The sequence below is a fragment of the Poecilia mexicana genome, unplaced genomic scaffold (assembly GCF_051168715.1).
Source record: "Poecilia mexicana isolate PSO_F unplaced genomic scaffold, ASM5116871v1 scaffold_2, whole genome shotgun sequence".
NCBI classification, from domain to species: Eukaryota; Metazoa; Chordata; class Actinopteri; order Cyprinodontiformes; family Poeciliidae; genus Poecilia; species Poecilia mexicana.
In genome coordinates this window covers 40,534,101-40,558,757 of record NW_028263371.1, presented here as the reverse complement: position 1 = coordinate 40,558,757, position 24,657 = coordinate 40,534,101, and the positions used below count along the sequence as shown (strand labels likewise).

The 24,657-nt window shown below is 40.2% G+C and overlaps 1 protein-coding gene across 3 annotated transcripts in view; it reads right to left on the bottom strand.

The window, feature by feature from the left end:
• The window catches only part of mid1 (midline 1), a 41,860-nt gene extending 19,243 nt beyond the window's left edge, over window positions 1–22,617 (bottom strand). The window contains exons 1-2 of one of the 3 annotated variants that reach the window (XM_088016439.1): window positions 21,309–22,617; window positions 782–1,503 (exon numbers count right to left, since the gene is read on the bottom strand). In XM_088016439.1, coding sequence (XP_087872565.1) covers window positions 782–1,447 — 666 coding nt within the window. In that variant the 5' untranslated portion in view covers window positions 1,448–1,503; window positions 21,309–22,617. Of the gene's footprint in view, window positions 1–781; window positions 1,504–3,720; window positions 3,944–8,297; window positions 8,602–21,308 lie in introns of those variants that run through there. The other 2 variants (XM_088016441.1, XM_088016444.1) reach the window with 2 other exon arrangements.
• Window positions 22,618–24,657: the final 2,040 nt, after the last annotated feature.

Below are 24,657 nucleotides of genomic sequence, written 5' to 3'. Positions count from 1 at the left end.
CACGCTCCAGCTAACATCATGTCTTATTAATGCCTGCCCTCCTGTTGAAAGTGAGTAGTTCCCCTTAGGGTAAGGATGTGAGTGCCTGGTCCAAGTGCTATTGCATTCTGGAATTAAAAGCAGAGTAAAAGGTGGTTTTCTTGCATGACATACTACAGCACAGTTAGTCCTATAAAGCTTATAATGCTTGTAAAACATCCCCCACTGTGGACCTGTCGGAAAACGAACACTGGCTTCACAACTGATTACCAAGAAATCCAGAACTCATTTCTCATTCCAGGCAAAATACGTCTGTCTTTTGTTTAGTTAGTTTTTTAAATCACGACACAGAATTTTGTGATACTGAGAAAAGAAGTCGATCACATCTAAGGGAAGACACTATTTTGGTCAACGTTAACTCAGATTAGCTTCCTAAACATTAGAAAGTAAACTTGAAAGAGATTGAGATGTAATTACTCGTTACTTCTGCATGCATTGCCAAGCTGCAGATCATTCAGAAATGCTTCTAAGGAAGGTAAAGTGCAAAGGACAGTGTTTTTTATTTTTTTATTTTTTTTTTAAGAAAATTGCTGATAAACTTTGATTTATGTGACAGTGCATACCACTAACATCATGCATTTGCTTCTTGGTTGATGGAAATTTTAATAATTTACTATCATATTGTGCAACTGGAATAATAAAGTACTTCAAGAGGTGAAGTGAGATCTGCAGGGGGGAAAAAAAGTCTGGAATGCTTGCATTTTAAATTCTCAAGCATTCCAATAATAATTCAATTTCTTACCTTCAGTTTGTCATACCGGTCGCTGAGGGCCGCCACTTGGTGGTCCCGATGTCGGCCGACAAGCTTGCACAAGGCGCAGATCAACTGTTCGTCTGTTACACAGTACATGTTGACTTTCTCGTCCTCGTGCTCCAGACACATGAGTCCCCGGAGATGGGAGTCCTGCAAGGGTTCAATCAGCCGGTGGCCCGTGAAGGGTTTCTTGTTTGGGTGGGTGGCCTTGAGGCATTCCTCGCAGTACGACACCTCGCAGGTAACGCAGGTCTTTACTGCATCCTGAGGGGGGTCCTGCTCGCAGAACTGACACTGCACTCGATCCGTAGGAGACGTCATGGCTTTGCCTTCTGGGATCACCCGCTCACGACGAGTCTCGCTTGGGGAGTTGGGTCCACTTAGAGAGGCTTTCTGGTAGCGGTCGATGATGTTCTGTAGGGTCACGTTGCGTTTGAGTCCCTCTAGGCCTCTCTGGTTGAGAGTAATGACATAGCGACAAGTTGGACACTGGAAGGCGCTGATAGACTGGATAGGCTCGCTGGGGGTGCAATGGGAGACCAAGATACGATGGGCACAGTTGAAACAAAGACTGTGAGCACAGGGCAGCAGCAGTGGGTCCTCAAAAAGCTCCAGACAGATTGGGCAGGTCAGCTCAGACTCTAGTGTTTCCATTTTCAGGCACAACAAAGAGGGATTGTGAGGGAAATCCAGGGAAGCCGATCAGCTATCTATGAATGACACAAAGGAAAAATGCTCAGTTACTCAGTTATAGAAAGTTGGAGGGGGGGGAGGAGAGTTAAAAACTAATTAAATAGATGTTGAAATGATTCAATCCAACTATCCATATTTAATGAATAGAGAGGCATAGAGATCAGATTGGGTAAGAATTCAAAATAAGAGAGCTTAATCACACGAGCTTCCAGATTTCACAAGCATTAACACTCTTTTATGTGGAAGCTTGTAGTCAGGGAAGATGACTCGGATATGGGTTATTTTCAGAATCAGTAAGGTGATTAAAAAATGTCAATGGCAGCACAGAGAGGTAAAAGCCAAATTAAAATGAAAACTGTATTTTCTGAAACATGTAAAGACATGTCTGCAGTTCATTCTGGCTACAGGAGAGATCAACATTTACAGCAAAGAGCAGGAAGTTTGAACGGATACAGTTTTTAACCGCAGTCTACTATGGAAAGTGGTTGATATCGTAATGTTGGTAAGAAAGGCTGCTTATTTTCTCAAGAGAAAATACACAGTGTTTCTTACTGTTTCAGTAGCAGTGTTTGTTAGTCTCACTAGAATTGGTAATATGCCAAAGGCAATTTAAAATGTCTTTAAAATAGTAGCTTATGGTGACAGAATCTCCCTCACAAACACCATACAGTTGTATCTACTGTTAATATATTTAATTAATGACTGCTTACAAAAGAACTGGTAGAAAACAAAAAGTGAATGATCTGTGAATGATTGGAGCCATGACATCATAAGTCCTCTGAAAAAGGACTTGGAAATTTGCTAAGATTAGTATCAGCAAGTGGTCTGAATGGTGCCTCTCTAGACAAAATACAAATAAAGCCTGAATTAAACAAGACTTTCGCACAACTATGTGTTACTTAGAATAATCAGAATTTATTAATTCAGTCCCATCTTGAGTTTTATTTGGCTTTCCTTTGCAAGATGAACTCAAGTACATGAATTGTGTAAATATTTGTGGGACAGTTAGGATAAGCAGGTGTCTGCTACTAATAAATAACCCTTTGCGTATAAGGTGCAGATCTGATTTGCTGAACTTGAAGAATGCAGCTGCAACTCATTTTAATTTGGCTCCAGGGGAGCCTGCATGAGTTCCCCTCTGCACTGTCATCCACTGGGGAACAGAGCAGCGAGGACTGACAGCTCAGCCAAGCAGAAGTCTATTGGCCTGCTTGCTGAAGGCTGGGGCTCCACACCGTCACAGACACTAAGCCTTTGTTCCCTGGTCGCTCAGACACCCCCAGCTGCAAGCGGACGCACCGGACTTCACAGTGTCTCCCTGCGCGAACTTTACCTCCACTCATTAAGCGTGAAGAGGGCAAAAGCTCATTATCAAGGACAGTCGGGCCACAAGCAGCCCCTTGAAAATCGTGCGGGACGCCACAAATATCTCAGAGCAAGTTTGTGTTTTCCGTTGTTCTCGAATCTCCAGACTTTTGCTTATCTTACTGTGGCTACAACACAAGACGCAATTGTTGAGCATGTCTCTTGTGACTGGGAAGCATCTGTTGGCTTTCGTTAGCTTGTTACTTTATTCTTTACACACAAACCTGCCAATGCAACTGCCAAGAAATTCCTTTTCTGGATTAAACCTGATCTCTCCCCCACCATTGTTGACAAAAAAAAAGTCTTAAACAGAACAGCTTTCATAACAAATTTTAAGTGTACTTTATAACACTGTCTCAGGAGATATGCTATATGTCTCAGACATATAGCATAATTCTAATTTAATTTCAGTGGAAATCCTTGTTTTTCTAACATTACTTTTTAAATATATATATATATATATATATATATATATATATATATATATATATATATATTATTTTACCATTTTATTAATCAAAGGTAACATTTTTGAGTAATAAAACTTCAAAGCAATAAAAAAATTAAAAACCGCAAAAGACACAAAAACATCGCCGACTACATTAGGTTTTGCAGCTCTTGTCAAACAGGTTCGCCTATTGGACCATGCAGTCTATGATAAAAAACAAGGCAAATAAAGAGCAGTTTTAAATAAGCACAGTAGGAAGAGGTGGCTATTCTAATGTCATCACCAGCTATATCATAAGACGTCCCGGACTTATACAAAAGCTTGTAAAATAACACTGTGGCAAAGAGCCACTCCAAACAGCCCCAAGTATTTTCTGCATTCCTAAAAGCGCTCCCATTCATACAAAGTTTACTTTACCCACCGATGGATTTCGCCCCACTTTGCACTGCCGAGACATTTTTGCTTCAGGGAAACCTCTGACCTGAATCATGAAAATCTGTTTCTAACAAATGCAATAAACATGGACTCCGGCGTGCAGCACGCATCCAGATGGCACAAGTTTTCCAGACCCCAGTAATCCTGCTGCAGAGCTGTCATTAGGCGAAAGATTGAGCAAGAGGCAGCAAGCACAACAGGAAAAGTTGCCCGACAATTCCAGGAAAGCCAGCTCCACCTACAGCGGGAGCTCCGGCCAGAGCTTGGGAGAAGAGGAGGAGAGCGGACAGCAGTGAGTGTGGGGAGAGAGGGAGTAAAACGTTGAAAACAAACAGAGGGGACGGGATTGTTGCGGAAACCTCGTCCTCACAGGCAGGTCAGTGTCCTCGCAGCCCTGCCCATTCAGAAATTCAAAGCATCGGGATCAGTTTCAGCTTTCTTTGTGCAACTGTTCCCACTGTTTCATGCAGCACAATGCTGTGGACTCAAACTTTTCCTGGCACTTCCATCAGGGACTCAAGGGTAAAAGTTGACAACACAAGCTGAGATGAGAGTTGGCCAGGCTCTACCGCAGGGTCATGACTCTTTTTGCAGCCAGTGAACAAGTGATGAGAACCAAATAATAAGTCCTGTTGGAGGCAGATCCTCTCCGGAGTAATTCAAACTCCGGCATAATCGTACAGCTTGCGAAATATCTGCGCAGTCTCAAAGGAGAATGTTCAATAAGACTAGAAAATGAAGCCAGACATGACTTAACATCATCGGCAACATCCACATCTGTCACAGCTGGCCCTGATGTGGCGAGTCAGTGAGCAGCCATCTGCTTACCATGTGCGACTATTTCCGAACACACCCCTGCTGGGTTTCATTTTGATCCTCCTGTCACTCAGAGGGGTCCCCCGGGAGGCTCGCCGCTCTCAGAGACAGACAAGAAGCTGTAAATATTAAAAAAGCTCTCGCTCAAGTCCAGACACACCTGTAGGTGCTAACTTCCAGGGAGAGTAAGACATGAAGGGAATGTGACTTTGATTCCCTGGGCGCTTTCTGTGCAGCCTCCAGCGGGAAATACATTCACTCGCCCTGGAGCAGAAAGGGAAACTTACCCCATTTGTTCAGTAAAACGATGAAAGACAATGTGAACATAATAACCTTTTGCTCACATTCTAACTTTAAGGCACATACTAATCAATTTTCCATTAAAAAAATGGGAATTTGATTGACATACCAACACATATTCACTTCATATTAAACTATCTGTGTGCAATTTAATCTAAAATAAAGCCAGCTGTTCTGTGAATCACTTACGAGTTTGTTAGAGCTCATTAATGTACAAAAGCATCACGAAGACAAAGGAACATGCCTGACAGCTCAGGGGTGGTATCAGGGTGCAGATTAAAACTATGTCACAAGCTTTGACATCATGGCACCACTGCACACCTGCCAGTGGCATAAAGAAAGGCATTATTGAGAGAGATCCTTAAGTCCAATTTGCAGTCTGCATGGCACACACATAAGGGACACATTAAACATGTTGTAAAATGTGTTCTATTCACAATTGTCACTCCCAAAACGCTTACATGGAAGTCAAAGGGTCCAGGAGGATACCCATGTTCACCTGACAGTTAAGGGGTTTTAAGAACTACAGTGAAAGGGTTTAGAACTAAATTATGTATGTTTAATGGATAACACTCTGCATCTATATGAACATACTCCACTGTAAAACATGGTGTTGGCAACATCCGGGCGTGGGACCTTTATTTTTCAGGGACAGAAAAGCTGGTCATCGTTGATGGAAGATCATGTTGCTGAAGCGGTATGCCTATAGGATCAATGTCCGAAAGGTTGAGCTAGAGCTTCTTATTTTAATGTGAAAAAGTTCACAGAGGGGGAAAAAAAAATCAGACTTTTTTCAGGAAAGCTTGGTCTAAAACATTGGAATTCAGCCCCAAACAATGAACCAAGGTACTGAAATGACATGTGGAGTTACATTTTGATTAGGAAGTAATGGGTCCTTTATAGATGAAACAATTAAAATGTCTTTGATATGAGGGCAATTTCCTGCTCAAACGCTCCTTAATCCTCTTGGTTATGGTCTTTTATCACCCTTAATGATAGTCCTGATCCATGTAGGCTATTCAGACTCTGAAAGATTGTTATTGCTCTCTGTCTTCTTCCCCGGGCTGACACCTAACATATTTATCTGTAATCCTGTCCTGGTAGCGTGGCTGTGACCAATGAAGGGGGCCAGGGCCGGAGGAGCAGCAGAAGCAGCCGGCTCTGCTCGGTTCTGCTCAGCTCAGCAGCGGCCCACTCAGGCCTAATGTGATTTACAGCTGCGGTGGCACCAGCCGGCTGATTAGACTGACTAATCTACCTGATCTGCAGCTGCACACATTACCCAGATCATCGTTAATGGAGCCTGTACGGCCGAGACACAGGCTGTAGTTTAAATTATTAAAGAGCGCAACCTAATTACTAACCTTAGCATCTATGCGACTGGAGTTTAACCTCATCTGTACATGTTGGCACGGAGAAGAGTAACGGTGTTCCGGGCTAATAATAAGCTTCAGGTGAAAACCGTGGCGCTAAATGTACCGTTTCTGCCATTTCACAAGTCTGGTTGTGCTAACAAGTTTATTTGGTTTCCTGTCTTACAGTCTGAGCAACGCAGGTCATCCTGGTCGGCAGCAACTTCTCATTTCCTCTGCGAGGCTTGGCAGGTGCCATCAGCGGGAAAACACCCTATCCTTTCCATGACCACAGGAACTTCAAGGAATGCGACTTTCCAAGCATGCAGCTGCAACCCGCTTCCTCCAAGTTCGCACACGGTTAAAACTACTCTGTTACCCGTTGAGTTAAAACGTCAATGTACTCGTTTAAGTTTTGACTATTTAAGTTTGGACAAGTCGTTTAGGATTGACGATTTCCAAGTGGAGAAAACACGCAAATGGCGACATCTTGTGGTTGTTTTGCAAAACTGCATACAAGAAAGTATTCACACTGTCACGTGCTTAGCAATGCATTAAGATTGGATCAAAATGTGAGAAAATATACCCGCTTTAACGACGGTGACTTTCAAATAACTACTTCTTGGAAAATTAAAAAACTTTTCTCAGAAGTAAGAATATCTCGTCATGTCTTTGAAAGCTTTAGTTGTTCTTGCTCTGGCCTAACTCTGTCTTTTGAACATATAACACAGCCGTTATAAGATTAAACTTCGTAAAATGTAATTCTGGTTAAAAAAGGGGACAAAAAAGACTACTTTTGTTTGTGCCAATTTTAAAAACTGAACCTTGGGAGGATTTCTGATTTTCTCCAAGCATTTCACCGTTTTGAGATCATCCCATTTTCACAATAAATACAGTTTTGCTTCTTTAGAATAATCCAGATTAGGTCTCAGAGACTGAAGGTGATGGACTGGAGGTAATGGCTAGTCCAACACGGGCAAAAACCAAAATAGATTTTTGGCCTCCAATCATGTTGGTTTTTTCCAGATGCTATTTTGTCAACATTTGAATATTCATCTAAGTTGCACTTTGTTGGAATACATTTACCTAGACAGTAATTAGTTGCTTTAAACTTTATCTCCAGTGTAAATAACTTCCTAATTCAAACATGACGATGCATTTTAAAGTTTTTTTTTTTTTTTAATAGCTTTTGTGTTTAATGCTAAGGTGATGTTTTTGACACTGGAGTTGTCTTGATTCTACTCTGGTTTCAGCCCCTCCTACACTAGCTCCTCCTTTAGCCTCCAGAACCAACTCCTCTGGATTTGTACTAAACAAAAACACTAAGAGAGTTATACAGTAATCTGTTGTACTGTAGGTAAGACATTGACTGTTTATAAAGACTACTAAAACAATTCTTAACAGTCCCTTCAAGCACTTCATTGACTCCATAAACGCTATAAAGATCTCCACATGTGTTGCCATGGTGACAGCTTGTTGTCTGTTGGTCACAGTAGTGATCAGAAGCAGTGTGCTCATTTGGAAAGGTGCCTTGCATTTCTTTTTAAAACAACCAGTTATTAATTAATAGGAGCCACAAGAGTGCATTTTCCTCCTCCACAATGAAGTGGACCGTGACATCTGATAATGATAAATGTATAATAAAAAAAGGATCTGTTGACAAAATGGCAATAACCATACTTTTGAAGCTGCACACTCAAAAGTAATGCATCAAACTAAAATAAATGTGCCAAAGATTAATTCATTCAATTTCCAGAAAACCTGCAGTCGAGAATGTGTTTGAAAATGTCTCAAAGCTGTTGCAAATGACTGTTTTTACACAGGAAGTCTGCTGTAGCCTCAACCCACTCATTTTTGTGCCGTTTAATTCCAGAAATTCCCTTCAGACCTTGCTTAGTCATCACACGTTCATGCAATCCGGTTCAAAACCTTAGGAAAAATAACATACCCCGACAACTTTTGCACCTAAAAAGATCCCTGCCTGGAGCTTTGGAAACACATTATGACTCATGTTTTAGCAGGAAAAAAAAAAAAAACACACAAAGGCACAGTAACATTACACACTGGCTGTGTTCTGAGTGACCTCCTGACTTACCTGCCTCATGGTTCCAGCCGTAAAGAAGCAAGGGAAAGTACAGAGCCACCTCCACAGTCATTCACCGCTGATATTTAGAGTCTCTGCGAAGCTGATCCACTGCGGCGGTCTGAACTTAAAGCGTAGTGACTCGCCTCTCAGACTCTCTGTGAGTTTCTGAGCTCTTAACCCTCTCCTCTGAGCCCGCGGGAGGATCAAAACTTGCCACCTTTTTTTATCTACTCTGACTGAGAACCATCCCATCTAGATGCAGTGGGCTGCAGGATATTGGAGAAGCCAATAGTGTGAAAGGGGGGCAGGACTTTTGCTTCTCCGCACTAAAACTTGAGGCTATCAGACGTAACTTGGAGCAGAGGTTTTCCAAACTCGCATAGATGCCTCCAGCTGAACACCAGAAACAAAATTAAACTGTTGGATACCGTTACCATCATCCTTAACCTCAATCAAATTTAGTTGGAAGCATCGGAGCTGGACATTTGCACCATGCTCACAGCGAGAATAACTGAAGTCAAACAATGTACTTAAACACAGATGCTAGCTGTCATCAGCCATATTTCTCAGATTAAACACAGGAATGCGCTGAGATTTGTGACTGCAGACTTAAAAAGTGTTGAAAGTTTTCTCCCACATTGTTGGCGTCTGTTCACAATTCCTCAGTTGCTTAGAAAATAACTAACATGTGGAAAGACTGACCCGGTTGGCACCCAAGCAATGCGAGAGAGCGACATTCCCATGCCCAGGAGTCCTCATGTTTCAGTTCACCCTGCTGCATTCAGAATGGTGTGAAATTAAATAAGAGAAATCAAACCATTTTAGGGACTTAATAGTCAATTTTCCCTTAAAAAGTAACACATAGCTATGTTTTTTTCAGGACACTCAGCTTAAATTCAGCCACCATAATATGAAATTTTGAATTTTACATTTTGCTGCCTAGAAAATCCATAAATTCAAACAATTCTCAGTTGGTTAGACGGGTCAAAAAAATGACACCGCCACACTAAACTTTTGACATAAAGCAGGAAAGACTTACGCTTGTGCACTGTTTGAAATATTTTGACTCTCAGCTAATATGAAGAGTCTAATCAGACATGGAAGCATTTTTTTTTTTTTTCCAGTGTTGTTGCGGCCCCGGTTTCCTGCTCTTTGCTGATAGGAGGGTCACCCTGTGTGGTCCTCTGCTGCTGAAGCCATTCTGCTTAAGGGTTTGACATACTGTGCCAGAGATGCCACTCTGCATGTCGTGGTTGTAACCAGTGGTCATTTCAGCTGCTGCTGCCTGTTCTGTTATCACAAACCAGTCTTTCTATGATTCTCTGACCTCTGATGCCTGCGACCTGTTTTTCATCCGCGGAAATGTCACTTTTTATGTGAAAATTTCAGTAGATCAGCAGTTTCTAGAAAATACTCAGAAGCCTCTCTGACACCAACAACCATGCCACATTCAAAAATCACTTAAATCCCATGTCTTTCACATTCTGATGCTTTGTTTAAAGTTTAGCAAGTCGTGTTCGCTATGCCTAGAGGCCTGAATGCTTAAATGCATTGAGCTGCTGCCATCTGATTGGGTGATTCACTGTTTAACAAACAATTAAAGAGGTGTATCTAATTAAGTACCCCTTGAGTGAATGGATATGAACAGGTGCAGGAGGCCACTGAGTGCCACTAGACTGCTTGTTCATATTCAACCTGCTGTTAAAAAAAATATTTGCATCCAAAATGCAAAATATTCACAGAAAACTGTGAAGCAGATTCAATGCAGCAGACCAATAGGCTGTCGAAGCTTAAACAGAAACTCTTACTCTTTCATCTGGACTTTTTATGCATCCTTCTCCAAAGATACAAAGTGTGTCTTACCTCACAGCCTGTTAGTCACTCAACCAGACAGTCCAGTCAGGGTGACTCAAAGATACACAGAGAAACCAAAGATGAGAGTTTTCTAAAAACTTGAGACTTTGCTCAGAAGACTCCCTCTACTTTTTTAACTATCTGTCTGGGTGCTGCCGCTTCATCTGTGTTCCTCCTGTCTCTGAAAGTCTTCTCACACAAGCCTCTTTTTTTCTTTTTTTCTAATTCTCTCCAAAGGAAGCCGAAACTGCTCCAAATGGTTCAACCAGGCACCGACTTCTCAGGCTTTTCCCTCTTTGTGTTATTTTGTTGGCTGGGATCATTAACTTGGTCCCATGAGAACACGAGGAGGTAAATATCCACCCCCTCCTTCCTGTGGAAGCTGTCAATCACTTGCGATGATGAGGAGGTGAGGGGCTGCTCTTAGCCTCTAAGGAAACACTCCTGATTGGTCACCGGGGAGCAGGGGTGCCCAGCATGACAAATGGGAGCTCTAAGATGGATAGGATTGCTCCGTTAGGGTTACATGCACAGCCATAATAGACTTTTACACAACTCACTCATTTGCATGTCATTTAGAATAAAGCTGCAGACTTGTCAGACTTGACAGCAAATGTCTCTGCATCTGGATTTGAGGGGGGGGAAATGTGCTTCGGTTAATACGTTGGCAGTTGGGTAAATGCTAGGGTCAAACTGAATAATGTCAAGATCTTTTAAATGACACTTTGGTACAGTCTGGACACTCAGCGGGGAGGGTGATGGGGGGAGGGGGGGGGTCTACGAGGGATGCATTAAGCTGCCGTTGCTATGGCAGTTTGGCAGGAGCAGGGATGCATCCTGCCTCTCGAGCCAAATGCCATTCTAATCTTTTCACTGGCCAACCCTCAGCTCTCTCTTCACAGATTGTTTGTTTCTTCGTCAAGCCTACCACTGTCTGTTAGTTTCCTCTTCCTCCCAACATCCAATGCCAATTTGAAGTCAACAGCATTTTGTAAGGAAGTGAAATGTGTAGAGACCCTGTGACTGAGACAATACCTGAACGAGGTCACTCCCCTTCACAGGACCGAGACTAAACGCTCCAACTGACAAATGACGAGAAACAACAGACACATTAAGCACGGCTGTGAGTCTGATGCCTGTGCTTGACTCATTCTGAACACTAATAGATTTGTAAACAGCGCTCAGCAAATCCATTTCCAATTCAAAACACACAGAAAGCGCTAAACTAATTCAAGTTTGTGTGCTGCAGTTCAAACAACTGAAACATCCACCAGATAAAATACACGCAGAGAAATATTAAGCCTATTTCTGTCAAGATGATTATGACATACAACTAAGTAAAAACCAAACAATTCAGTTTTTCAGAAAATTTGAATATTCCATAAGATGAACATAATTACTTCACACGTCCATGTATCGCACTGCAATTGCTCCTATTACAGGAACTACTGCATCAATGCGGAGTGGATCACCCTGTGGTTCTGATGAGCTGTTAAAAAACAAGTTTGTTTTGATAGTGTCCTTTAGCATGTCTCCAATGTTGTTCAAAGTCTTTTCAAAGCTCTATACCACATACAACCATCAGTAGTTGACAGAAATGCTGCACAAGGTATAAAATGAACTCAATATGAAAACAGCCCCGCCCTCCCAGACCCCAATAAAATCTGAAATAATTATAAGTTCTCTTATTAAAGGGCCTGCAACACATCTATGAATTCATTCTTTTGCAACAAAATGACAGAAAATCATGGCTATTTACTTTGATTTGAAAGACAAGCAGACATGTGAAGCCAGTGAAAACTGGTTTGCCCTCTTTGGTCATTCCAGAGGTCACACCCTTCCCTGAACTGTAAAATAACATCAAATAAAAAAAAACAACAAAAAAAAAACAGTCTGTTTCTGTTTTTATCTTTCCACAAAAGAAAATCTGTCTGGGTTGTGGTTTTAATCCGTCCCCACCTCTCCCGCTGGAAACTGAGGCTGTTCTTTGCTCTGGTTTGACACACAAGGTTTCTCTTGCTTTCAAGAAAAGAGAGAGATCTTTATTTTTTGGTGTTATTTTAAGTGACTTACTGTGGTATGAAAATATATGAGAGTCCTGACAGAACTTTTAATAAGTAAGTGCCTTTAGCTGTCACTGTTAAGTTTTTCACATCCTCAAACATTTTAAAATAAGCAATTAATAGTCTGTGTTAATACAATATGCAGTTTTGAAATTATACCGTGTAGCCAATCGGGAAACTATAACAAAAAGTAATGCCAAAGACCCACTGTTAAGTCATAAAGCAAACTTTATAAGCATTTTTATCCAATTTCACTCACCCCAAGCAGGCCTGATTACAGCCAGGCCTGTAGAATTAAGAAATATGGCCAGCCTACAAAAGACGTTCCATTGATGACTCACCCTGAAGGTCACAAACAAACCCAGAATAACATCGAAACACTGCAATCTTCATTTGTCAAAGTTAGGGTCAGTGTCCATTATTCAACAGCTGGAAAGGTACCGAGCAAAAATACTATCCATGGGCAAGCTCCAAGGCGATATTGACTGGTGAACAAAAGGAAAACAATGACCCATCTCACATTTAGAAGAATATTTTTTTGGTAGACAGGACAAAAGTGGAACTTTTTGGAAGGGGTTCATCCTGTTGCATCCTTCATAAGACATGTAACTTAAAAAAAAGAAAAAGACGTAAGCCATACATAAAACTTTAAAAATGATGGGAGGCTTGTTTTGCTGTTTCATGACCATGATGACTTGATGTTTGTACCAGAAATTCTTTGCAACAGGACAATCATCCAAACGTCAGGACGTTCACTTCTGAACGGCTAAAACTAAAACCAAAATGTTGGCTTTGGAGTGGCCTTGTCGAATCCCATTGAGATGATGTGGCATTAGCTAAAACAGATTGCTCATGCTTGAAAACCCTCCAACGTCCCCCAAAGTAAAACAAGTCCGCAAAGAAGAGTGAACCAAGATATTTCCACGAAGATTAAAGACCCATTGCCAGTTATTACCGGAGTCGTGGCTGCCAATGATGTTACCACCAGTTATTAGGTTTCAGAGGCTTTTTCTAACAAGGCCAGGTCGGCCTGGGTAACTTAATTTCACTTTATAAAACAAAGGAAATTTGAAAACTGCACCTTGTTTTCCCTCATATCATTGTCTGATATTAAAAGTAGTTTAATGCTATAAAATAACAGAAGAAATCAGTAGGGGAATAAATACTTTCTCACATCACCCTATCTTAAGTAACCAGTATAAAATGCTGTCACAAGATGCCATAATGTCGAAAAATGATCGTTTCTGTTTCTGTTTCTGCATTTGCATCGGTGGCAGTGAAGCCTACAAATATTCTAGAATAATCCCCATATAATTACAGCCTAAAAAACAACAACACATATATTCCCTTATCAATTAATAGCATAACTGTCCACAAAATTATTCCAAACAAATGAATATTCATCTCCATTAAATGAGGCCATTTGCAGCCTAAGGCAGTCCTCTTGATGATGGCTGGCACATCAAGCTGCATTAATTAGAAAAAGACCTGCAGAGGGCCAGAAACGCCCTCCTGAAAAGCAAGATAAGTAGTTGGAGCAAAACAGGCCATGAAATTGAATGTTACATAAACGTTAATAGTTGGGGAAAGAAGAGAAAGGATTTTTTTTTCTTCCACCTGCATAGTCATCATGTCATAAGGAGAGTTATCAATTTGCAGTAGCTATAAGCAGTTCCACAAGAAAATCCATGTCATGCCAAACAAAGAAATCCTAATTCATGCCTACGAACACAAACTGTACAAATAAGATTTTTAAAATAACACATTTAAAATAAATACTCATTACACAGCTTTAAAGCAGCCAGATACGCTGAGTAAGGCAGAAACAATTTGAATAGCCTCAAATGCAAATCCATGTGTCTTCATCAGCCGGGAAAATAAACAGTAAAATCAACTCACATGCTAAAGTCCTGAGAAATCTTTGAGATTATTTTCGAGCACAAGACGAAAAGGAATCTCCCACATTGAGAGCTGACCTCTCTATTTCAGTGATGAGAGAATAAACAAAACATACAGAAGCTCTGTTTTCCACACGCCCTCCTTCATTGCTGGATCTCCCCACCCAGCCCCGGCCCCATCCCTGGCTATATGCTCATGCAAGCATAAATCATGACCAGCAAGCATCACGTCCACCAGGCCATTTCATGGATATGTTCTTCATTAATGCACCCCCGGCCCCCTTTTTGGGGTTGAGCAGTTGCCCCTGACTCCCCACCCACCCTCACAATAAAAAGACAAAGAGGTAGCAAATGGAGAGACAAAGTGGGGGGGTGGGGGGGGTACACAAACCTTGGGGACCACATTTTGATGAGTTTCTAACTACGAGGCCCGGCCTTGAACAGATGGGACCGTGTCTCCAGGGTTGTGCTGCATCGCTGCGTTTGGCGCATACACTCACACAAGCACACACACACCCCCTATACATCCTTTTAACCAACTTCTGCTCACCAAATGATGCTGTGCAGATTCTACTCTAGATGTGATGGGCAACATAAAAGAAAATGTCTTTTATAATATTATGTTTGGCATCAAACTTCAATGTAATCACAGTAATTAGAGTCTGAAGGTAAATGTCTAATTAGGTTAGCATGTGCTTACAGGCATTAGGATGGTCTTTTTCAGCACAAGTGCTGATCTAAGCGACTATAATCATTTTTCCCGAACTAGAACAGCCCTCACTCTGCCAGCGAACAATAAGATGAAAGCAAAAGCTGCCCTCGTCGTGGCAAAAGTTCAACTTTTTAATTGTGCTCGTGCCTTAAGACACGCTGCCAATGACTAACCCGCAATCGGCTTGATTATTAGCCAAATGAATGAGAATGTTATTGAAAAGCTGATTAACGCTCACAGCGGTTTATCTTCAGAGCAGGTAAAGTTAGTTCAAAGTAATCTAGAATGATTTAGGCTCTCAAAGGACACGCCATCTTGTTTCTGCGTGCATTTAGCTCGAGGTTAGCAGGCTAAATGAGCAGGACTGGTGTGGGCAGCCGACCTGGTATTGATCCTCATCCCCCGCAGCAGCGTAATGGTCGTGAAAATGCCACCATCAGATTTAAGCTTACGATCCTCTCCATTTTTTCTTCTGTAGTAAATTAGACTAACTTATTCTGTGCACATGTATACAGAGACTTAACTTAGTTTGAAATGTTTATGAAACCTGATAAGCACCACTGTTTAGATTTATGAAAGAGCAAAGTTCTAAAGACATTTTGTTAATTCTATACAAGCATTCACAATACTTGGAACATTTACACATTTTGTCATGTTGAATACACTCATTTCAATTTATGTCACTGGGAATTTATGATCAGACAAACGAGATTTAAAAGCGCATTACAAAAAAAAAAAAAAAAAATTAAATTGTGAATTTGCCTTGAGACCGCTTCTTGACATTGGTAGGCCTAAATAAAACGTAATGCAAACGACTGCTTTAAAAAGTTACCTATTCGGTAAGGAGAGTCCACCTTTTTGGGATACATGCAAAATGCTATGTGAGGCTGAAAGGGAACACTGGCCATCAAGCTAAACACACCATTTTCATGGGAAAATATGGCGGTGGCATCATCAGACTGTGGGGAAATAGCCGAGAGACCAAGAGCATAGAATCAGTCAGCAGTTTTGTATGTCACAGAAACGGCCTTTATCGAAGTCATGCAGGTAAAATTACAACCACTGCAAAAATAAAGCCATATATATATCTATATATATACTGTTTACATTTTCCCAGAAGGCATGTGGGGAATACCTACAGGAAATATGTGGAAGGAGGGGCTTGGGTCAGATGACACCAAAATAAACTCTTGCTCAAAACTTGCAAATGTAAGTGGCAAGAAATTGGCACTCCGCATTATGCTTAACATATCATCCCCATGAAGAAACTTGATGGTTTATATTTATAGACATAACTATATTTGTGATAGTATAGCAGTGACAAAAGTTGCAAGAGTTAACAGTAAGATGACAGAAGCTTGTGAATGACAAACTAAATAAAATATCAATGCAATTAAGTTTTTATGAAAATTCTAAGGGCCCTGAATACTTCGCACTTCAAAGTTTGCCGACAATCTGTTTTGAAACAATAAAGCAAACTTTGCTATTCAAAAAAGAAGTCTTTATGTTTTGTTTTAAGTACTATAACAAGGGATCAAAAGAAACTATTGTGGTCAAAATAAAAAGTCATTGATCATTTCCCAAAGAAGCTCGTTGTACTTTGTGGCTAAAATAAAATTGCTAAACGCTTTGCTGTCTGGTGCTTTCTCGCTTAAAAAAAATATGGGAAGGCATTTTGGAAAAGAAATATAATCTACTATTTTAAGTCCACACCACAAACTGCTCCTCAGAAAGTCTTGACTTTTTTTTTTTTTTTTTTTATGGAAAAGAAAACGTATCTACTTTTTCGAAAGGGTTCAGTGAATGCCTGCTGCATTCTTTCTGCTCAGATGACTCAGTAATTGCTTCCAGCTTGTGTGGGAATCTATCTCAGAGAATTTATCACATCTTTATCGCAAATCTGCGGCTAACTAACTTTATCAAAGATGATGATAGTAATGCAATACCCCTGCACTTTCTGGCTGTATATCCAAGCCCCCCCCTCCACCCCCCCGGCCTCGGTTTGTATTCTCGCTTTACAAGCAGTAGTCGCTTTGAAAGACGGAACCTGTTTGACAAAGGCAGATAAGAAATTGTTCTCCGCGGGATGAAGAGTTTTCAGACAACGCCGTTCCTCCATCTCTGTTAAACATTACGACCGTCACGCTCGACCGCGTTTTGCTGGAGTCAATCTGAACATCTGTGGTGGGGCTGCGTTCACATGTCCAAGGAGGCAGTCAGAGCCAAATGCCTCAGCCCAGCTGTTTGAGTCAGGATCACCTAAATTTCAGTTTTCTCCTAGGTTTTTTTTTTTTTTTTTTTAAACCCGTTTGCTTGGGCATGTTGACATTGTTGGTGAGCAGTTAACATTATAAAACAAACACCATCAATGTTATCTTAGGGACGCGCAACTGAATATTCTCATTTGCTGTCCATCAAGATGCCAAAACATTTCTTCAGGACATCACAGGACATTCCTGAATCTTGGCTGCAGAAGCTCGTTCTTCTCTAAAGTTAGAGATGGGTGATTTATTTATGTTTTTTTTTTTTTTAGATATTACTGACACCATTTCACTCAGCTACACTTCATTGCACAGAACTGCATACACTAGATCTCAAACTCGATTGCACTGCTAAACATCCAGTTTCTGTGATGAAAAAAAATATGGTATTTTAAAACTGTTTTCCAGCTTTAATGCCATATATATTCTACATTATACTTTTACTTTATGTATAAATCAACAAAAAAATGCAGCTAATATTTTGGGGAAACATAAGCAGCATAAACTCATACTTTGCTCAAGGACATTTTGATTCCTTTTCGGCCTTCTTCGGTAAATCACCGTGTAATCTTGACTTGGCGCTGAAACTTGCAAACAAATCCACAAATTTATGTCTACAGATAAATCTCCCCAATTTTTCTAGTACATTTTTTGTTTTTTGTTTTTGCTCAGCTCTGGTTACTACTTTCCAAATCATTATGGAAAGATAGTAATATCCAGTATCATCATTATTGAAAAATATCCTATCCTATCGTTAGGATAGGATATTTATAGGTATTGTAGTCAGAACACAGAAATTCTGACATCTCGGTTAAATAGATTAAAAACTTAGAAAGTGGGAGAAACTCAGACGACCCCATTTATGACTATTAAGGTCGACTTCGTGTCTCAATATGACTTCTTCTCGCATCAACAATAGTAAGCTGTGGTGGAAAACTTTACAATACACATGGAAGAACGTGTCTAAAATCAGCGTAACATTTACCACCTGCAGCTCTAAACTGAACAAATTTCAGCAGAATTTCTGGAAAGCAGACAGAAAGTGGATAAAGAATAAGCTTCGGATGTCACTTCAAATATTAAAGGACTGTTGGCGTCAATATCTGGCAGAGATTATTGATCATCTTAATATCTTAGGTTCATCTATGGATCTATTCCCACCTATGTTTTTCTAAAGAGCTATTTTCTATTTCAGGGCCTTCTGTGTTTGCTGTTATTAGTCCTCAGGTGTTTTTCCACCTGAGGACAGACTACTTTTTAACCAAAAGATGCCACAGTGCATCTTTTGGTTAAAAAGCCTAGTCTTGAGCCAACTGTATTGCTAAGCCTATCTAAAGGCTATCTTTCCTTTCAAAAGTTTTGGAGAAAGTTATTTACAAACATTTCATGGAATTTTTAACAGCAAATAACATTCCTGAGGTTTTTCAGTCAGAATTTAAATTACGTAAATAATATGCATCGTTTGATTTTTAACGATATTCTTGTAGCCACAGAGTCTGCAAATTGTGTGATCTTGGGTTTTATTGGATTTAACAGCTGGATTTGATACTGTGGACCACAAAATTTTAATTTGTCCCTTAGAGCACCTTACAGGCATTGGGTGGACTGTTCTTGCCTAGTTTAGCTCCTATCTGACAGAGCATTTTGTGTCAGCCTGGGAAATTTCAAATCTTTCTGTTTCACTTTCTTGTGGAGTTCCGCAAGGCTCAGTTCTTGGGTCTCTCTTTTTTTTCCATTTCATTTTTTTTTTCTTCCTTTCCCTAAGATCATAGATCTTGGCCATCTGAAAGGCACTGCCACCAATCCTGGGGTAAAAAAATGGATGGTTATTTTAGTCTTGACAGGCAGATCACCTAAGTGGTGAAGTCCAGTTTTTACCAACTGAGGCCACTAGCATGTACTTAAAAAAATATATGTCTTGATTACTGCAATCCCTTATATCACGGTATCTCACAGACCCAGCGGATACGATGCCCACAAAATGAATAGAGCTGTGCCAAAAGCAGGTACTGTTCCTTTGCCTTGTTTAGTTTTACTTCCCCATTTAGTGTTGGTTGTTTCACCAGATCAAACAGGTATTCGGTGCCTGTTTGAGCAGGCAATCACAGTGAATTGCTGACAGCTGAACGTCCGAATTAATATTAAATGGAGGATGTAGTGAATGAAAGACTCGAGAAGTAAAAGCTACAAGAGTGTAATTTGCGTAACAGGACGAGGGTTTTGTTTTTTCTTTCCTTTTTGGTGACATTTGGTCCATACTTCTTACCATATGGTGGTGGTAAGGCTCCATTAAGTTAATTGCTAACCACTGTTAAATAACAAGTAGAAGAGCCATCACAGTCCTAGCAGTGGTGTCAACCACACCTCACTAAGATAGGAATTTCTGTTGACTTCTTGCTTACAGTCGCTCTCAGCAGCTGATTGAATCCCTCTTAAGAATAGCATGCTGTTCTAATAATTGCATGGTAGCTAGCGTTAACTATTAAATGAACTAACATGTTTGTCTAATCAGGTCAATCACATGAAATTTGCACCAGATGTTGGTAACAGTCAAAGTAATCCATATAATGAATCTAAACCAAAGTATTCGTCGAAGAAAGTCACGGCTAAAACGTTAGTGACATGTGGAATAAGTATCTACTAAAAACAGGAAGAAAGGGATTTTCAAAGAGCAAAAGAAAGTAGAGAAACTAGTTGTCAATATTTGAAGTTTCTTCCTGTTGCTATGGGTTAATCTATACTCGTGGTCTACAAAAATCCTTTCTGATTACCAAAGAAATGCAGACATGTTTGGTTCATAAAAGCAAAAACACCTTAAAAATTTTTACAGTTGCCAAAAAATAAAAATAATAATAATGATAGCAATGTTTGCAGTTATATTTCAAAACTTCCAATGGTCAATGGCCTCATTAGCAATATCTCAATCAACAAAAGCACACACGTGTTCACTACTTATTTTACATACTTTTATGAAAAAGCAAGACTTTGTTTCAGCAATATTACTATTTTCCAAAGCTTCGCAATGCGCTGAACTGCTCCCCATTCATCAGGATGTCATCTGCAGTGAATTAAATTTCCTTTTAACTAAAATCAGCGCTCGATTAATCCTGTCCTTCCGCCTCTCCATAATAAAGACTGGCTTCTTGGGAATGTTCAAAATTCACGGCCCTAAAATGTGACCGTGTGGATATGCGCGCCCATAATTCTTAACGTCCTGCTTCTTTGTGCTGTTATTGGCTGTCGTAATGGGGGTGATCTAGCGACACCTCTCGCCCTGTCGCAACGACCAGGCACAAAAGCCTCGCAGCTGCTAATGAAGTTGGCACTGAGAATGCAATGGATATGGTTGTGTTTATGATTTGGAGGCAGGGCTGTGGAAACAGAGCTAAGTGATGAAAACACTAGTGAAATTTTTAACATCCAAAGCGCATTGACCAAAGTAATCCATTTATATTGCCAAATTAAGTGAATTCTAGAACCCAGAAAAAAAGAATACCATTAAAAAAAAAACACACATTTGCTCGGTCTTTCAAGGAGTAAGAAAAAAAAAATCTGAAAGCTTACCTCACGGAAAAAACAGAAAATCCAAGTGAGTTCAGCAATATTGCATGTCCAGACTTTGCCAGAGCAAAGGCTGTGTTGCTTTATTAAAACAGGAAAGATAGGACGAAACCTGCTCTGCTCATTGAAAGTTGGTCTTTACCTTTCTTTCTGTGAGAGTGAAATACTACCTTTTCTGCCAGCCGAATGTTTTCACCAGCAGCTGCTTTACGAGGAAGCTGACATATCGGAGCTCCTCAGCTGTCAGCAGACGTGAAGCATGTGAAAACGGGGACGTTTTTGTGACAAAGCATCTGGCTCCCGTCTGAACTGACTTTGTAACTAAATAACTCAAACTGTCGAAACTCTCTTAATGAGTTCATAAAGTTCAGTGCTTCTTCCAGCTCTCCTCCATGCACGTGTTCACTCACACAGACTGCAACATGCCTTTTTTTTGGTTTTTTTTCAGCAGAAAAAAAAAACAAAAACAACTAACAAGCATCCAGGTACGAGGCTCAGTGTGTTGTGATCGATATTCTGAAATCAATAGTGTCTTTTTCAGAATGACCTGCAGGATTCCCTACCGCTCCTCCCTGAGCCGATCAGCTTTCTACTTGATTCAACCAAATCAAAATCTTAAGAGTTGGAACTCCTTCAGTCCAACAGAAAAACGCTTCTTAATCAGATCTTACCTGCTTCCCCATGGCTGTATGTGCTCTCTCTCTCTCTGGTGGAGAAGGGAAAAAGCAGAGAATTATTTTTAGACAGCTGGCTATTTCCCTGAGGAGGAAGACAGGCAGGAGACAGAAGACTGAAAGGTGTTCTTGCCTGCAAACACTCCTCTTTACTAGGGTGTGTATTCGCAAATACCTCCCTTAGACACACACACACGCACACACGCAGCCTGTCATCTGCTTTACAGGTTTATACAGGATCATGGAAGGCTCTGAAGGAGTATTTAACCCTTTGAAAAGCTGCCACTGAAAGGATTGAGTTTTTTTTTGTTTTGTTTTTTTTTTTTTATTCCTGTAAATTACGAGAACTGGCAGAAAATCGACTCCATCAAGAGTGGGGTAAAAGTAAATGGCTGCACTGATTTTTGTCTTTGCAAAGACTCCAAGATGGAGTCTGGCATCAGATAATGCTGATTGAGGGCCTATTTTCAGTGTCACTGTTGCCTGTTTTGTGTAACCAAGCAGAGACAATAAAGATCAAGAGGAGAGGGGGAGAGGAAAGGGCGGGGAACCGGGGTGTCTTACTGTCGAGCAAGAGAGAATTGGTTTTTCCTCCATCCTAATGAGAATTCATCCTTTGAGATGGATGACTCACTCTGAAAACAATTTCGTACTTGTAATAATGAGATCATATTTGAGGAATTGGGTGTGCATCCCTCGAGTAAAAGAGTGAAGCGCTTTAGCCAAAACTAAATTTATTTGTGTGGATTTTATCTGCTGAATTCAAGAAAAACTCTTGCATATGAACATTCATGGTACATAACTTGAAGTTTCAAGGAAAAGCAAACAAACAAACAAACAAAAAAACTTTGGCAAGCTTAACCGAGTCCGCTGGGGCAAACGTTTTAAAGCATGGAGACTTCTGGTCAAAATAAAACGAGAACACTGATTTGGAAGCTCTGCAAACCGACAGCGTGTCGGCTTGTGTGAGATTAGATGCACAGGAAGTTTGGAGATAAGCAAATCCCTCAGTGTTTAGGAGGTTATTTTAGTTTAGATAGTTTATTAGATAGTTTAAGCCACTTTACTTCTTTACTAATCAGCTTACGCCTAAGGGACAAAACCAATTGAGCTCTTCAGAAAAAAAAAAAAAAACCTAGTTGCACAGGATAGATATCTGTCTGAGCAAGTACATGTCATCCTCTTTTTAACCTTGATTTAGGATGGTTTGGAAAGCAGAAACGGCTCACCTTTAAAGTAATTTTAATTTACGCCCAAAAAATTTCTATCCACATTAAGATGTCATTTAAGATTTCTGACACTTATAGCTTGGGAGAGACGTAAAAAAACTCCCCTAAACACCTTGAAGGTGTTTAGGGGATTTTATAGCCTAAAATATAGATTTTTATTTTTAACTCTTCCTTTCTCTACAGTAAGCACAAGGGACTGAAATTCTGCTAAATTAATGTAATTGAAAATACTTCTCTCATTTTAAGTTTTTTTTGCAGCAGATTACATTCCTTGGCTGAGATAGGCTTTTGGCTCTTACCACACATGTGGCAAGAAAACGGATCTTATGTCTTTATTCCACTTTAAATGAGGATTGTGACGAATGGTGCAACATTTACTGTGTGCAAAACTATAAGAGCGGATTAAGTTTCTTCTTATTGCCCCAGGATTCCAAATTTAACAACGGTTTGACATTTTTGAAATAAAGTTAAATGTTCTGTACAAGATCTACTGGATCCCCAGGTGGTTAAATAATTATCACCAGCGGTACTCAGAAAATAAGTCCAACTCCCTTGCCTTTCCATGCGGGCAAATTTAATATTTCAGCCTGTCAAAAACAGTGGATCTTCATCAGTGTTGACAAAATGTTTGGACAGCACAGCATGAGATTGGGTAACCTTGATATTAATTGCTGCAGTTAATATCAAGTTGTGTGTCATTTTTCAATACATGCTAAAAAGAAAAAAGGTACGTGTAACGCAGATGATGGAATTTTGCTTATTTTAAGCTACTTATCTTTGTATGCAATTAAAAGGCAAGAGAAATGCGCAGTAGAAAGAGCTAACTTCTTTTTTTATTCAGTATGAAAGGAAAGTTTAATTTTTCTTCCAAAGAAGAAGGTTAATTTGTTTTGCAACGAAAAAATGTGCTTTTTTTATTTGCGGAGATAATATGTTCAGAATAGTTAGTATGCCATGAGAACATTTTTTTTCCAAAGCTACAGATGTTTGCTACCTAGGCCCTGTTTAAGGCTGACCAGAAAAAAAAACAACTGTTTAATGAGACGAGAAGGGACTTTTCACACACCTGTGGAGGTGGGGTGATTACACCTTTATAGTTCCTTTGAGCAAAGTAGAGTCGGATGACTTCAGCAAATTTCCAGCAAACAGCAGCCAAACCCCAGATTAACTCACCACACGTGGATGCGAAGAGGCTTCAAACAATTGCAGCAGATGTGCACCGTCAACCCGACTCTGCAAAAATTCAGTCTGGGAAAATATCAAAGCTTCCATCTATTGTTTCAAGGCAGAATCATGTCAAACTTGTGGTGATGGCAAGTGGAGAACGCACCTAATGATCCGAACAGCAATGCTTTATCTGTGGGATTGTGTTTCATACTGCTGGAGCTGATCAACCGTGTTTAGTTTATTTGCTTTCATCACCTCAACAAATATTCTCCAGAGTTACTCCAGAGGAAAGAGAACTCCACTTTCCCGAAACGAATGACAAAAAAAAAAAAAAAAAAAAAAAAAAAAAAATCTCAGGTCAGATATCTGGTGAAAACTGCTTCAAACCTCTGGTATGAAGAAAAAAAATATCACATGTCTTTTGATTGAATCAATAGTGAAATAAATCAGCTCTGGCATTTTGCAATTTCATAAGAGTTTCGCAATCTGCAGCTTCAGTATTTCCCTCTGTGTGTAAAAAGCGCTGCTCCTTCAGGGCAGCTCACAGCTGACAAATGCAACTTTTGAATTATAAAGTTGGTGTTGCATTAAACATTAACAACACTATCAAGAAAACATCTTAGCAGGGGATTTTTGTCAGCTAAAGATCTGCTTTTCACTGAAAACACTTCTAACAAAATCAATAGATTTGACTCGAGGATTTGTGTCATTTTTCCAACCGTGTCAAAGCAAAGTTAAAGTTGAAATAGTGCGCGATGATTCTAGGATCTCTTCATCAGTGTCTTGGAGTTGGCAAATACAGGACCAAGTGAATTAAGAGACTGTAGTAGTATGTTCAGCAAAAATATCACTCCCGACCCCTACGCCTCCAAATCTCCTGAACAGCAACAGCACAAAGATGAGTGAAAACAAAACCCCTAAACTCACACAAAACTCAGAGATTCCCTCCA